Raw genomic sequence first — 15,234 nt, 5'->3', positions numbered from 1 at the left:
ATCCTCAGATCTCAGCCTCCTGAGTAGCTAGGATTACAGGCGTGAGCCACCAGCGCCTGGTTCACTTTCTTTCTTACTCTCATCTAAAAAGGTAGCCTGTGGAGTTGGGATACTGGTTTGTTAACACTGAGACAGGGAGCCCAGGGAGAGGGGAATTCTGAATCAACCAACACCACTAGGTGTAATGTCTTAGAATGATTATAAAAGGTAATTTTCTTTCAATTCCAGGTATGGGTGAAAAATCATCTATATAATATAGTGAAAATAAAAGTATACAACTAATGAATTGGGACTATAATTTTCTGACAATGTACTATTTAGCTAACAACACTAAAGTAAATGACAGTACAGTTAGACTTTAAGGCACCAATTTTATCAAACAGAATACATTAAGAATGTACCATCAAAAGGGTAGATCGCTTTGCAATGACCGATAGCAGGCAAGGGATCATCATCCTCAAATTCATCATCAAACTCGTTGTGGTGACCATGCTGTTGAGGTGGCCCACGGACTTCTTGGTTTCCATCATCAGTGTAACTTCCCTCAGGACTAAAAACATAAAATTATCCCCAATCAAGTATCATTAATGAGAGAACTCTTCATGTTATTATTTATAAGCTGATCTCTTCAGGATCAATTCAGAAATTTTGTATCAATGACATAGTTCTATTATTAAGCCCTATTTTCTTAAACAGTGACAAATTTTTTTTTTAGGTTAGCATTTTTTTAAATTAATTAATTTATTTTTTATGTGTGAACATACTGTACAGAGGGGTTACAATTACATGGGCAGGATAATGCGTACATTTCTTACCAAGCATTGCAGCCTCCTCCTTTGAGATAAATTATTTCTAACACAAAATTCTTTTTTACTGAATTTCCTGTAATATTTTTTAATTAGTGTTCTAGACACATAACAAACACATCTCATTAACACTGGGTCTAAAGTTAAAATAAAAAATTGTAGTTCAACAAGAAATGTACTACTATATGTATGTAACTGTAACATCACCTTGACAATAAAATTAAATTAAAAATAAAAATAAAAAATTGTAGTAGACATATTTCCCACTGCATCATCCTAAATTCACTGCCTTCCTCTCTTGGCAAAAGAGCCCTAATATTCTGGAGGGAACCCACCCAGACCTGTGTTTGGTTGCTGTCTAAGTTGTTTCTACTGTGGACTCTGAAGGGCTAAGAACACAGTACTTTCATGATGGTAGTTAACCAGTAGTCCTGCAACCTAATCAAATTAAAAAAATGTACAGAGATCGCTGGCTGGGCTGGAAGAAAGCTCATTCCCTTTTTTCTTTGAACCTGGAGCTTTGGGGGAAAAAAATCACCTGATAGAAGATTTAAAATGAAATCAACACAGTAGAAGGTATAACTGAGAGACAGAAAAAAAGTGAGTCCAGAGGATATAATCTGGGATATTCTGCCGGGCGCTGGTGGCTCACGCCTGTAATCCTAGCTACTCAGGAGGCTGAGATCTGAAGATCGAGGTTCAAAGCTAGCCCGGGCAGGAGAGACCGTGAGACTCCTATCTCCAATAAACCACCAGAAAACCGGAAGTGGAGCTGTAGCTCAAGTGGTAGAGCACTCGCCTTGAGCTGAAGAGCTGAGGGACAGCGCCCAGGCCCAGAGTTCAAGCCCCACGACCGACAAAAACAAAACAATCTGGGATATTCTTTAAGTCAACCAATGAAGCCCATTTTTACTTTAAGTTAATACAAGTATTCATTCTGTTATACAAAACAGAAAGACTCCTAATAAGTCAATTTCCAATTTATCACCATGACAGAGAAGTTAGAAACCAACAAGTACTAACAATTACAATAGAAGAAAACAGGTAACACATTATCCAAAAAAAAAAAAATATATATATATGTATGTATATATATATATGTATATATATAAGAAAAAATAGTGCAATGTTTTTTGTTAATATATCAAAATAGCTGAAGAGATTTTAGTAACAGAACTTGCAAGTGGAGCTGTGACTCAAGTGGTAGAATGAGCAAAGGAAGCTCAAGGACAGTGCCCAGGCCCTGAGTTCAAACCTCAGGACTGGCACCCCCCCAAAAAAAGAAAAAAGAAAAATTTATAGGATTAGATCTTATAGCACTTTCAGCAGGTCTGAAAGACATGTTCTTAAACAATACATGCCAAATGAGGTATTTTTAATCTTGGTTTTATCCAGTAACAAAACCCAGTTATAGTAAGTCTCTTTTGAGGTACTAAAGACAGGAACTCCAAAGTGACAGGACAGATAAAGAGGAGAGGGTAGAAATAATACTTGAGAAGAATTTATCAAGTTATCAAGTATTTTATTTCTAGATGCTTTACATATTATTTCTTTTATGACTTACTAGCAATCCTGAAAAATGGTTTTGTTTTTGTTTTTGTTGGTTATAGGGCTTGAACTCTGGGCCTGGCAGGTCTCCCTCAGCTCTTCAGCTGAAGGCTAGTGCTCTACCACTTGAGCCACAGTGCCACTTCCAATTTTATGGTGGTTTATTGGAACTAAAAGTCTCACGGACTTTCCTGCCTGGGCTGACTTTGAAACCACGATCCTCATATCTCAGCCTCCTGAGTAGCTAGGGTTACTGGCATGGGCCACCAGCACCCAATGAAAAATGGGTATTTTAACTTCCATTTTTATATTCTAGAAAGCTCAGATTAGAGAAATATTAAAACCAAATTGGGCAAATTATACCAAGTTCTGATACTAGACCTCTCAAATTCTCTAAGGTAAAATCTAACTTATAGGTTTTTAATTATGGGGGAAAAATATATGTATATATGTACATATGTTTATTATACAAGGAAGAAATGTCACAAGTGCTATAAAAATGTAGAAAGGGCAAAATGTCAAGTTGAGTAGGGAACTTGCGAAAAGTAACAATATGCCCTTTCCCACCCTTTTTACTCTTTACCAAATCTTGAGCAACCTGATTTTTCACCAGTAAAAAATACCCAACTCCACCTTAGTCTTCCCACACCTGAGACTCCTCCTATGCCCTTAGATTGTAGTTCCAAAAATCTTCTAGGTTCCTAGCTGTTTGCAGATGCATGATAAACCAGAATTCAACAGCAAGATAGTAATTTCATACTTCACCTGAAACTATTATTAAAGGAACAGAAAATTACTTAGGTCTAAAAGATTTAAAGTTCTATAATGCCATCCTTATTAGGAAGGAAGAAAAAGGACTGCATGAACTTTAAGACAAAAGAACATGAAAAGGTTGGAAAAAAAATAATACAAGCCAAAGAAAGACCTTTCTCGTCCTTGTGTTACAAGATGATTTATGTCACTGCTATGTCTTCTGTCTCCTCTTCCACCTGTTTTGCCTTCAACTTCAGAAAGCCAAGCCTTAGGAAAAAAGTAAACAAACTCAATAATATGTTCAAAATCTCATAAGATACTCTAAATTTAAAATGTGCTTTGAGGTTTATATATATATATATGATTCTTTTTTGTTTTTAATTGGTCATGGGCTTGAACTCTGGGCCTGGGTGCTGTCCCTGAGCTCTTAAGCTCAAGGCAAGCACTCTACCACTTGAGCCACAGCACCACTTCAGTTTTCTGTAGTTAATTGGAGATAAGAGTCTCACATACGTTCCTGCCCAGGCTGGCTTTGAACCATGATCCTCAGATCCCAGCTTCCTGAGTAGCTACAATTACAGGCACAAAGCCACTGGCACCCAGCATATATGATTCTTAAAGAGGAGAACTTCTTCCAATTTGGTCAATGATCAATTTTATAGCTGATTTTATCATAGTTGAAAATGAACTATATAACTTGTGGGTAGGGACAGAAGGGAAAAACTGGGAGAGAGCCAGAGGAAGAGATGACAATGTCCAAAAAGAAATGTACCTAACTTATAGAACTATAACCCCTTTGCATATCACATTTATGATAACAATTAAAGTTTAAACAAAAAAACCCTCAGGGACAGTACCCAAGTCCTGAGTTCAAAGTCCTAGAATAGGCACAAAAAAAATTTAAAAACTTCAATGAAGGATTAATTTAACATTTACCAAAATGATATTTTAATCATGTCCTAAATTTAAACATAATTCTAGAAAAATCCAATAGATCACAATGAAGCTTATAAAAATAATATATTAGAGAACTGGTGAGTCAGAGAATCTACCTCATTCTTATGGATTTCCATCCGTAGGCGATCAATGTTATTCATGGTCTCAGCTAACTTAGGCTGCAGACTCCCTGGATCCCCCATCTGTGGGTTTTTCTCATACACATCTTTCATTTTATTGAGCGCATCTCTGAAAAGGAAGGGGGAAAAAAACCCACAGCATTAAATATTCACTTCGTATGTAGATAAGAATTTCATTCGTCTTCATAAACTCAAGTGCAGCTTAATTTTAAGTAATGGCATCTCTAAGTTTAGTCAAATGTTACTTGATTACCCAGATAATTTGCTTAAAGTTGTACATCAAATAAGAAAATGATCCTTTAAAATACTTGTAATGACAAAGAGAATAGATTTTCTTATGTCTTGTTACAAATTTTATTCATATATACATTAAATGACGTATACATTTAATAATGAACATATACTAAAGTATTCCTCATATTCTTAAACTCATTACTGTTTATTTCATTACCCATTACTGTTTATTATTTTGTTTTAAGGCAGGGACATTTTAAAAAGCCTAAGATGGCCTTCAACTCTCCATTCTCCTGCCTTGGCCCAAATGCTAGGATTACAGACATGTGCCACCAGGTCTGATTCTAAAGCAAAACTCATTCTATGCCGATCCAGCTACACTACTGCACCAGTGTTCCTTATCTCAGGTGATACAGCATCACTGTCCTCCCACATCCACGCTAGAAATAGGAATGCCATCTTTAAAATCTGCCCCTCCCTTGAAATCTCATTCTGTTCCCAATTCCTATCGCCCCTCTCCTCTTTCCTAACCAATGTCTAACGGGTGCTCCCTTACTCAAGCATCTGACCCCCATCGGTGGTACTAATACTCTCTTCCTTTTTGATCTGGATGTTACTTTTTCCTTTCCTCCTCCTCATTTTTGCTTTTTCATGTTCCCTCACTGGCTCCTTCTCCTTCTTTGTTCAAATTTTAAATGTCTATTACATAAAATGACAGAAGTTTCTTCTCAATCTCATCCTACACTCCTCATTTAATGGTTTCTTTAGTTTTAATACCACCGAACTTCAGATGATTCACAAATGCACATCTCTAACCCTCTTTCTCTCCTAAGTTCAAGATGCATACTTCCAAACTCAACTATATACTTCCAATGTAGACTTTTCACATATTTCAAAAATCAATAAAATCATCATTCTTGTCCCCAATTTTTATTATTTTCTCTTAATGTTATAGCTATTCTCCTGTGCTATATGGCACAAAACAAAAAATTTTATAAATAAAAACCTTCCTCCATTTTTCTTTTTTTGGACATCCAGTCATAAAAATTACAAACTACTACAGGGCACTGGTGACTCATGACTATCTGAGGATTGCAGTTCAAAGCCAGCCAGCCACCTAGGCAGGAAAGTTCATGAGACTCTTTTTTTTGGGGGGGGGGGGGGGTCTCCGGTCGTGGGGCCTGAACTCTGGGCCTGGGCGCTGTCCCTCAGCTCTTCAGCTCAGGGCTAGCACTCTATCACTTGAGCCACAGTGCCACTTCTAGCTTTTTTTCTTTTTGCTTATGTGGTGCTGAGGAATCGAACCCAGGACCTCATACATGCAAGGCAAGCACTCTACCACTGAGCCACTGAAACTCTTATCTCCAATAAACCACTCAGGAAAACTGAAGTGGTGCTGTGGCTCAAGTGGAAGAGCACTAACCTTGAGCTGAAGAACTGCAGGGCAGTACCCAGGCCCAGAGTTCAAGCCCCACAACCAAAAAAAAAAAAAATTACAAACTACTGCTGGGGGTAGGAGAGAAGGCCTGTACTGTAATCCCAGCAACCCAGAAGGCAGAACTCAGGAGAACTAAGAGGGTCAAGGCCAGCCCATCTAAAGGGTTAGCAAGTCTCCCATCTCAACACATAAGCCAGATGGCTAGCTATATTGGTATGTACTTGTGGTCCTAGACACCGGAAGGCATAAGTTAGATTATAGTTTGAGGCCAGCCCCAGGCAAAAACATAAGTTCGTCAAAAAAAAAAACCTAAACCAAAAAGAATGAAGGTATGGTTCAAGCAGCTTAGCAAGTATTTGAGTATTGTTAATAAACAGAAAGGTCCTAGGCTGGGAACGTGGCTTAGTGGTAGAGTGCTTGCCTAATATGCATAAGGCCCTGCATCCAATTTCTTGGTACCACATAAGTAACATAAATTAAAACATTTCAAAAAAGGGGTCCTACACTGGCTTTGAAATGACACTTGTATAATTCCCTCCTTTTTAAACCATGGCCATGCTTAATTTAGGCCCCTGGTATCTCTAAAGTCCCCTAACTAGTCCCCTGCCTCAAATCACCTTCTCCTATGATGTCTTCATACAACTTTAAATTACCTTTCTTTAGAACATGGCCTCTCAACAAGGGCTGGCAATCCTCAACAGCAACAGAACTCCACAGAAAAGCATTCGTTTCTTTACTCATCCTATACCTTCCTACCCACATCCTATCATTATACCCTACCCAACTTCCAGTTAACTCTCCCTAGATCAGAGATAATTCCAGGTCATGGCAAGAACACATTTATGCCTTTGTTCTTGTCTTTCCTATGGTCCTCTCCCTCCCCTTCACTTTTTTGTCTGACAAAAATCCCAATTTCCTATCAAGGTCCAATTCTAATTATCTGAACACAGTACCTAGAAGCTAACTAAATGTTGCAAGCTATCTAGACTTAGACAAAGTATGTATTTGCTTGATACCCTTCTTCATACAGGGGTGGACACCTAGCCCATAGGACACATAAGGCCTTGGAATCTTTTCGGATGTGACGGCACAGACACATATGATTCTCTTATGCTCATAGTCAACTGCTCACAGCCCATCTGACTGTATTGATTATTTTGTGTGGTCTGAGGATATTATACATATCCAAATGACCCCCTTGGCAGGAAAAAAAAAAGGCTCCCCACCTCAGAAAGAAGAAAATCCTCAGAAGTCTATTTTAAGAAGTTCAAATGATATACTCCATGTAAAATGTTTAGCTGAGTACCTGGCACATAATAATCCCTCAATAAACATTCATTTCCTAAACCATAGTTCTCCTTCTTCCCCTTGTCTCTCCCCCATAAAGGCTTCCCCAATTATCTCAGGAAAAATTCCTTATTCTTTCCTCTAGTTGTTTTCTTTTTTTTTTGGTTGGTCGTGGGGCTTGAACTCTGGGCCTGGGCACTGTCCCTCAGCTCTTCAGCTCAAGGTGAGCACTCTACCACTTGAGCTACAGCGTCACTTCTGGTTTTCTGGTGGTTATTGGAGATAGGAGTCTCATGGTCTCTCCTGCCCGGGCTGGCTTTGAACCATGATCCTCAGATCTCAGCCTCCTGAGTAGCTAGGATTACAGGCGTGAGCCACCAGTGCCCGGCCTCTAGTTGTTTTCTTTTGTTTCTGTATTGGTGCTAAGTTTTGAACTCAAGGCTTGGAACTCTCTTTTGCTTTTTGTCTCAAGGCTAAAGCTCTACTACTGGAACCACACCTCCACTCCAGCTTTTTGCTGGTTAATTTGAGATAGGAGTCTTTCAGATTTGTCTGACCTGCTTACTTTGAACCTGAATCTTCAGACCTCATCCTCCTTGAGTAGCTAAAATTATAGGCATAAGCCACTGGCAGCTGACAGCCTATAGACTTTCCTAATTTACTTCTATCTCTACTAGCAGCTACCACAATCCAGCTTATATAAAAATTAAGTCGGAAGTGGCACTGTAGCTCAAGTGGTAGAGCGCTCACCCTGAGCTGAAGAGCTGAGGGACAGCGCCCAGGCCCAGAGTTCAAGCCCCACAACCGCCAAAAAAAAAAAAAAAAAAAGAGCCTTAGTTTATGGGGCTGGGAAGGTGGCTTAGTGGTAGAGTGCATGCCTTGCAAGCATGAGGCCCTGGGTTCGATTCCTCAGCAACAAATAAACAGAAAAAGCCAGAATGGCGCTGTGGCTCCAGTGGTAGAGCGCTAGCCTTGAGCTGAAGAGCTGAGGGACAGCGCTCAGGCCCAGAGTTCAGGCCCCATGACCCCGGCAAAAAAAAAAAAAAAAAAAAATTAAGTCATCCTCAGTCTTGTCTTCCCCAATTAGAATGTAAAATGCTTAGGATCTGGGAATAAGCCTTCAATTTAAAATATATATATATATATATAGCCCTAGCATGGATTGTAATATCTATGGTACGCACCAAATATTAAACCAAACTATATTTTTATATATGGCTCTATTGAGAAATGCTGTACCATCCAAAAATCATTTAAATTAACATAGATGCCCTTCCTTATTGGCAGATTCATGTTTGGAAATTTACCTACTCAAATCTGCTAACTCCAGAACTGGTATTCAAAGCCATTTCCTGTCTGGGTGCTGGTTACTCATGCCTGCTATCCTAGCCACTCAGGGCTGAGATCTGAGGATCTGGTTCAAAGCTAGCCTGGGCAGGAAAGTCCATGAGACTCTTACCCCAATTAAGCACCAAAAAAACCCAGAAGTGGAGCTGTGACTTACGTGACAAAGAGTATTAGTTTTGAGCACAAAAGTTCAGGGACAGCACCAAAAACAAAACAAAACAAAACCAAAATGCTTTCCTGGTAACTCATGGACACAAAGAAAAAAATTCAAGTCACAAGAGGTATACTAGAGTATCCAGAAGAAGTCAGGCAAACAAAAGACACTCTGCCTTCTAATTCTGGTACTCATCGTCTGAATAAGTATCCTATTTGCAACTTATTATCACGTTTTCTGCTGGTGATCTTGGTATTGACGATGACTTATATACATGGTACTCAAGTGCTATCCCACGCTGCTAAGCACATCTATAATTCCTTTACAGAGAAATCATGGGTTACATAAGCCTTGTTGAGGCATAATTATAATGCCATTGGCACAGTTTAAAATATTAAACAGGGTGTCTTTAAATAGAAACATACATGAAATAAGGTTATATATCTGTTGATAAAAATGTTGAGCTAGGGCTGGGAAGGTGGCTCAATGGTAGAGTGCTTGCCTTGCATACATGAGGCCCTGGGTTTGATTCCTCAGCACCACATACACAGAAAAAGCTAGAAGTCGGTGCTATGGCTCAAGTGGTAGAGCACTAGCCTTGAGCTGAAGAGCTCAGAACAGTGCCCAGGCCCAGAGTTCAAGCTCCACAACCAGCAAAAAACAAAAACAAAACAAAAATGTTGAGCTAGGGGGCTGGGAAGGTGGCTCAGTGGTAGAGTGCTTGCCTTGCATGTCTTAGGCCCTGGGTTCAATTCCTCAGCACCACATAAGCAAAAAGAAAAAAGCCGGAAGTGGCGCTGTGGCTCAAGTGGTAGAGTGTTAGCCTTGGCTGAAGAGCTGAGGGACAGCGCCCAGGCCCAGAGTCCAGGCCCCATGACTGGACCCTCCCCCCCCAAAAAATGTTGAGCTAGTGGCTACCTCAAGCCTGACTCTGCATTCATTCCTGGAACAATGTTTCAGTATTCAATAATTCCGTGTTTATGGTGATTTTACAGACGATAACTATTGCAGATGAGAATGGGCTGTAATGTAATCTCATTCATAATTGAATATCCCATATATATTTTTTATGGGCGGGAGGGGGCTGGCAATACCAGTGTCTCAACTCAGCGCCTTGCACTCTCACTTGGCTTTTTCACTCACTGCTAGTGTTCTACCACCTGAATCACACTTCCAATTCAGCTTTTTTTTGCTGGTTAATCACAGATAGAATCAAATGGACTTTTCTGTCGGGGCTGGTTTTAAACCATGACCCTTAATTTCTTAGCCTCCTGGCTAGTGAGGATCACAGGGCGAGCCACAGGCACCTGGCCTGACACACACTTCTTTTGTTATTATTTGGTAGTTTTACTTGATCCAGGGTCTTCCTTTATAGCCCAGACCAGCCGAAAGGTTTAGACCCTCTTGCCTCAGCTTCTCAAGTGTTAAGATTATAGGAATGCAATATCATGCCCAATAAGATACATGATTCTTAATATCAAAGCTTTAATTTCTCAAGCTGGACATCCATAGCTTGTACCTATAATCTAGCAGCAACTCAGGAGGCTGAGATCTGAGAATCAAGGTTCTAAAAACAGCCCAAGTAGACAAATCCTCAAGACTCTGATTTCCAATTAACCAGCAAAAAGCTACAAGTGGAAGTGTGGCTCAAATAGTAGAATGCCAACTATGAACAAAAATCTGAATGACAGTGAAGGTTCAAAGTTCAAGCATCAATTATGGCACAAAAACAAAAACAAAACTTTAATTTTTCATGCTAGAGTTTAAGCCTTAATTCTATCTTCTGTGAAAATATACATAGTAAATAGCTGCAAACATAACAAAAATTTAAACAAATAAAGTAATCAAGCAACATTTTGCAGCAAACTAATTGGACCTTCAGGTTACTACTGAACTCAACTTGTACTCTAAAACTAATGTTTATAAAACTATAAGATAGTGTTGGTAAAACTATATAATAAATCACCAGCTATATTAAAAATTTGTGGAAAGCAAAAACATGTTCATAGCAACAAAAAATCTGCATCAAAGAAATTCTCAAATGTTTTGTTTTTAGCTAAAACATCATAATCACAAAATTTGCAATCTAGGAGCATATTTTTCTTTTCTTTTCTTTTTTGTCGGTCAGGTCTGGGCACTGTCCCTCAGCTCTTCAGCTCAAGGCTAGTGCTCTACCACTTGAGCCATAGCACCACTTCTAGCTTTTTCTGTTTATGTGGTACTGAGGAATTGAATCCAGGGCCTCATGCGTGCGAGGCAAGCACTCTACCACTGAGCCACTTCCCAACCCAGAGCATATTTTTCTAACAAATTATTTGCATTGGGATTTCTTTCTTTGGGGGCATGCAGTGCTGGAGATGGAACCCCCCCATTCCTCCACACACAAATTGTGGATGCCAAATAAGCACTCTATCTACCACTAAGCTATATACACAGCCCAGCATATATGACTCTGAACCCCCCCCCAACATTATTTTTGTGTGTGACAGTCTGGGGTTTGAACACAATGCTTGGGCACTGTCCCTAAACTTGTTTTGCTCCAGGCTATTGCTCTACCACTTGAGCCACAGCACTACTTCTGGCTTTTTCTAAGTAGTTAATTAGAGATAAGAGTCTCATGGACTTTTCTGCCCAGGCTGGCTTCAACCCACAATCCTCAGATCTCAGTGTCCTGAGTAGCTAGGATTACAGGTGTGAGTCACAATGCCCAGCTTCCATACACATTTGAACACATCATTCAAAGCTTGAGAGAGGGCTGGGAAGGTGGCTCAGCGGTAGAGCGTTTGCCTTGCATGCCTGAGGCCCTGGGTTCGATTCCTCAGCACCATATAAGAAAAAAGAAAAAAGCCGGAAGTGGCGCTGTGGTTCAAGTGGTAGAGCGCTAGCCCTGAGCTGAAGAGCTGAGGGACAGCGCCCAGGCCCAGAGTTCAGGCCCCACGTTTGGACACCCCCCTCCCAAAAAAAAAAAAAGCTTGAGAGATAGGATAGTTGTAGGACTTAAAGGAACACTACTTTTGGTCTGATTCTTTCTGTAGTTCTCTGTTCAGTTCATCAATGCGCTGCTGTAACTTTTTACGCCTCTGTTCTGGTGGAAGATGACTGAAATCTTCTAGTGCTGGACCCTGAAAAGAAAATCTAAATCATTATTAAATAAACTTTTAGAAAATTTTATTTTTAAAATGTACCTGTTACAAAATGGGAAATATACCATAATTCTAAGTTTTAGTTTCAAGAATTTTTAAAGAGAAACTGCATAGATATGTGAATTAATGAAAACAATTATACTGGAAAGCTCACATTTCAGTTACTTTTTAAACCATGAAAAGAAAAAAAAAATCACCAAATACATGTAACTGGTCATCACAAGTGTCACATTACTTTCTTGGCATAGTTAAAATGAATACATATGAATCTTCTAACAGTAACAACAACAACATGGAAACATGTAACATTTCTCATCTATTCAAGTTATTATTTTACATATATGCTTACATATGTTTCACTGCCATACTTAAAATACTATAAACATTCAAACTAAAAACAAGAAGCACCTGTACAATGAGCTTGGTAAACAACTTACCTCACAAGACAACTCATGAAATGAGCTTCAATACTATATAGTCTTTTAAGTGATTATATTTATTAAATCATTCTTTAGAATCAAAACAAATTTTAATCATTAAAAAACAGGAGGTAAGACAATCTACTGAGGAAAAAATTGCATTCACACATGGAGTATTATTGCATTTTTCCATATGTAAAATCAAGTAACATCTCTCAGCTGCTCCTGAAAGAAAAAATAGGAAGGATCTAATCCATCTTTCTCCTTTCCTTCTTATTAACATACTAATTAATAGTATAAAGGGGTTTCCATTGTAATAATTCCACAGATATTATATATATATATATAATTCCATAGAATAGTATTATATGCACTTTTTTCATAATCATAGGGATTGAACTCAGGGCCTCAGTGCAATCTGAGTTCTTTTGCTTAAGGTTAGGGCTCTAGACACTGAGCCACAGTACCACTTGCGGTTTTCTGGTGATTAATTGGAGATAAGAGTCTCATAGACTTTCCTACCCAGGATGGCTTTGAATCACGATCCTTAGATCTCAGCCTCATGAGTAGCTAAGATTACAAACATGAGCTACCAACACCCAGCTCCACTATTAATTATATCTTCATGTTTTTCTTTTCTTTTGAAACAGGATCTCAGTATTTAGCTCAGACTGGCTTAGAACTTACAATGCTCCTGCCTCAGCTCTTCAAATCGACTATAAGCACCACCATGCCCAATCCTTCAGTAAGTTTTGTTTTGTCTTTTTTTTTTCTGCCAGTCCTAGGGCTTGAACTCAGGGCCTAGGTGATATCCTTGATCCTCTTTATTGAAGGCTAGCACTCTACCACTTCTGTTGGGGATGGGGGGAGTTAGGAGGTAGGGAAAGTGTTTCATTGGAGACAAGGATTTCATGGACTTTCCTGCCAATATTAGTCTCAAACTGCAAGCTTCAGATCTCAGCCTTCTGAGTAGCTAGGATTATAGGTATGAGCCACCATTGCCTAGCCCAAGAAGTTATTCTTGATGTATGAATTTTTAAAATATTTTTATAAACAAAAATCACATAATTTAAGAAATAAATGTCAGTATTTAGAGTAAAACTTTTATACAAATGTCTTTTCCTCTTTTCTTGGAACAGGGTCTGATATGTAGTGTAGGCGTTGCTTTGAACTTGAGAACCTCCTATTTTAGCTTCCCAAGTGCTAAATTACCATACCCAGCTCTCTTTTTCCTGTTCAATATTATTTCAGTTATTTGCATTTAGCTACTAGAAATTATAACAGAATCAATATTAGCAATATTGAATATATTCCAAAAATTGATGTATTTCTTTCCCTTTCAAAATTATTCTTTAAAAAATTTTTAAGGCATTGCTGAAATAAACTTCCAAACTGAAATGCATCTTTGCTCTTTGGGATACTTAGGCCTATAATGACTGTATTTCACTATTTATAAGCTATTTTTACTTACTACTTTTTAAAAAGGAAAACCTCACTTTTAGAATGACGCATGACAAATGCAAAATTTAATTAGTAACAGAATCCCTAGACTCTTTTCCCTAGCAGCTTATATACCATGGAACAATCAACACGCTTCCTGGCAAAAAGCAGAGCACCTGTCTAAGTGGTTTGGTTTGTCTAGAGTTACCAGAAATAACAATACCAATCAATCTATATAAACAAAGGAATGCTAAAATTTGTTTCTTAAGTTATTATGTATGTGTCAAAGATAAACTTTTTTGTCTGTGTGCTGGTCCTAGAGCTTGAACTCAGGGCCTAGGTGCTGCCTCTGAGCTTTTCTGCTCAAGGCTAGCATTCTACCACTTGAGCCACAGCTCCACTTCTGGCTTTTGGTGGTTAACTGGAGATAAGAGTCTCACAGACTTTCCTGCCTGGGCTGACTTGGAACCACAGTTCTCAGAGTTGGTAAGAGTTGCTAGAATGAGCCACCAGCACCCAGGCCTTAATTCATATTTGTAAAAATATTTCTGAAAACCTTGAAAAATATTTTATGAAATGATGAAATACATTTCAATGTAAGCTTTTTTTTTCAGAAATGCAGTATTTTTTCAGAACTAGCCATGAATAAATCACATTTCTGCTTTTCTCTAACCAAACACTGTTATCAACTTGACTGCAGTAGATGTCTCATACCCCAGTTCAACATTACAACCTAATCTTACACAGGAAACAAGCACTAAAATCACTGCATTTCCTATGGGTATAAAGAAGCCCTCCCAGGCATTCAACAGTCTCTTACTATAAAGGATTTTATAAAAGGCTCAATTGTAATTGTCTGTAAGTCTCTGTTCTTATGCAATCAATAACTTGGAATTAGTTCTTCATAAAGTAGACCCATCAATCTGAAATAACAAGAGGACACACACACACACACACACACACACACACACTCTCACTCACTCACTCACTCACTCACTCACTCACTGCATTATTTGTTTCTGTTCCCGTTCAGTTGTAGAGCAATGACTCCATAAATGAAATTTAGGAAACCTTTTTCTAACTCTTTTGAAGAATACTAGTAATCTTGTAATAAGCTACAAATCAAATTTATATCATCATTAGACAGGGTGCTGAGAGCTGAGTAAATTAGTTTCTAAGTTTTCTTTCTGCATAACATGAAAACTCTTGCTCTACCATGTAACTTTAAAAATACTGCTTCATTTATTCTGGTGTATAGCATGACAAGGACTCCAATCAAGAACATTTAAGAATTTAAAGTGTTGATGATAGTTAACCACATTTTCTAATCTTTGACATTCAGAGGTACTTGTAATAATATTGTAATAAATATTAAAACACACACACACACACAAACAAGGTGAAAATGTGGGATGTACTTCACCACTGTTTTGAATTAAAACAATGTTTAGAGATTTTTTTTTTTAATGTTGGCATAGTATATTATAGATCAGCACACAAGGCTTACCATCTTCACCGACCACTGAATAGTTCAATGGAAAACAGAAAGAAATGGTAAATTATTCACATGAAACTGTAATCCAGGAGAT

General features: G+C 38.5%; 1 protein-coding gene across 1 annotated transcript in view; it reads right to left on the bottom strand.

Moving 5' to 3' along the window:
- Positions 1-375: 375 nt before the first annotated feature.
- Fnbp1l (formin binding protein 1-like) overlaps positions 376-15,234 on the bottom strand; it is a 56,545-nt gene continuing 41,686 nt past the window's right edge. The window contains exons 10-13 of the mRNA XM_013018237.1: positions 11,656-11,765; positions 4,160-4,292; positions 3,280-3,374; positions 376-550 (exon numbers count right to left, since the gene is read on the bottom strand). Of these exons, the coding sequence (XP_012873691.1) occupies positions 376-550; positions 3,280-3,374; positions 4,160-4,292; positions 11,656-11,765 (513 nt within the window). The remainder of the gene's footprint in view (positions 551-3,279; positions 3,375-4,159; positions 4,293-11,655; positions 11,766-15,234) is intronic.

This window comes from Dipodomys ordii, unplaced genomic scaffold, assembly GCF_000151885.1.
Source record: "Dipodomys ordii isolate 6190 unplaced genomic scaffold, Dord_2.0 Scaffold39, whole genome shotgun sequence".
In the NCBI taxonomy this organism is placed as follows: domain Eukaryota; kingdom Metazoa; phylum Chordata; class Mammalia; order Rodentia; family Heteromyidae; genus Dipodomys; species Dipodomys ordii.
Note: the sequence above shows the minus strand (reverse complement) of the source record. Positions and strands in the feature narration are given on the sequence as shown.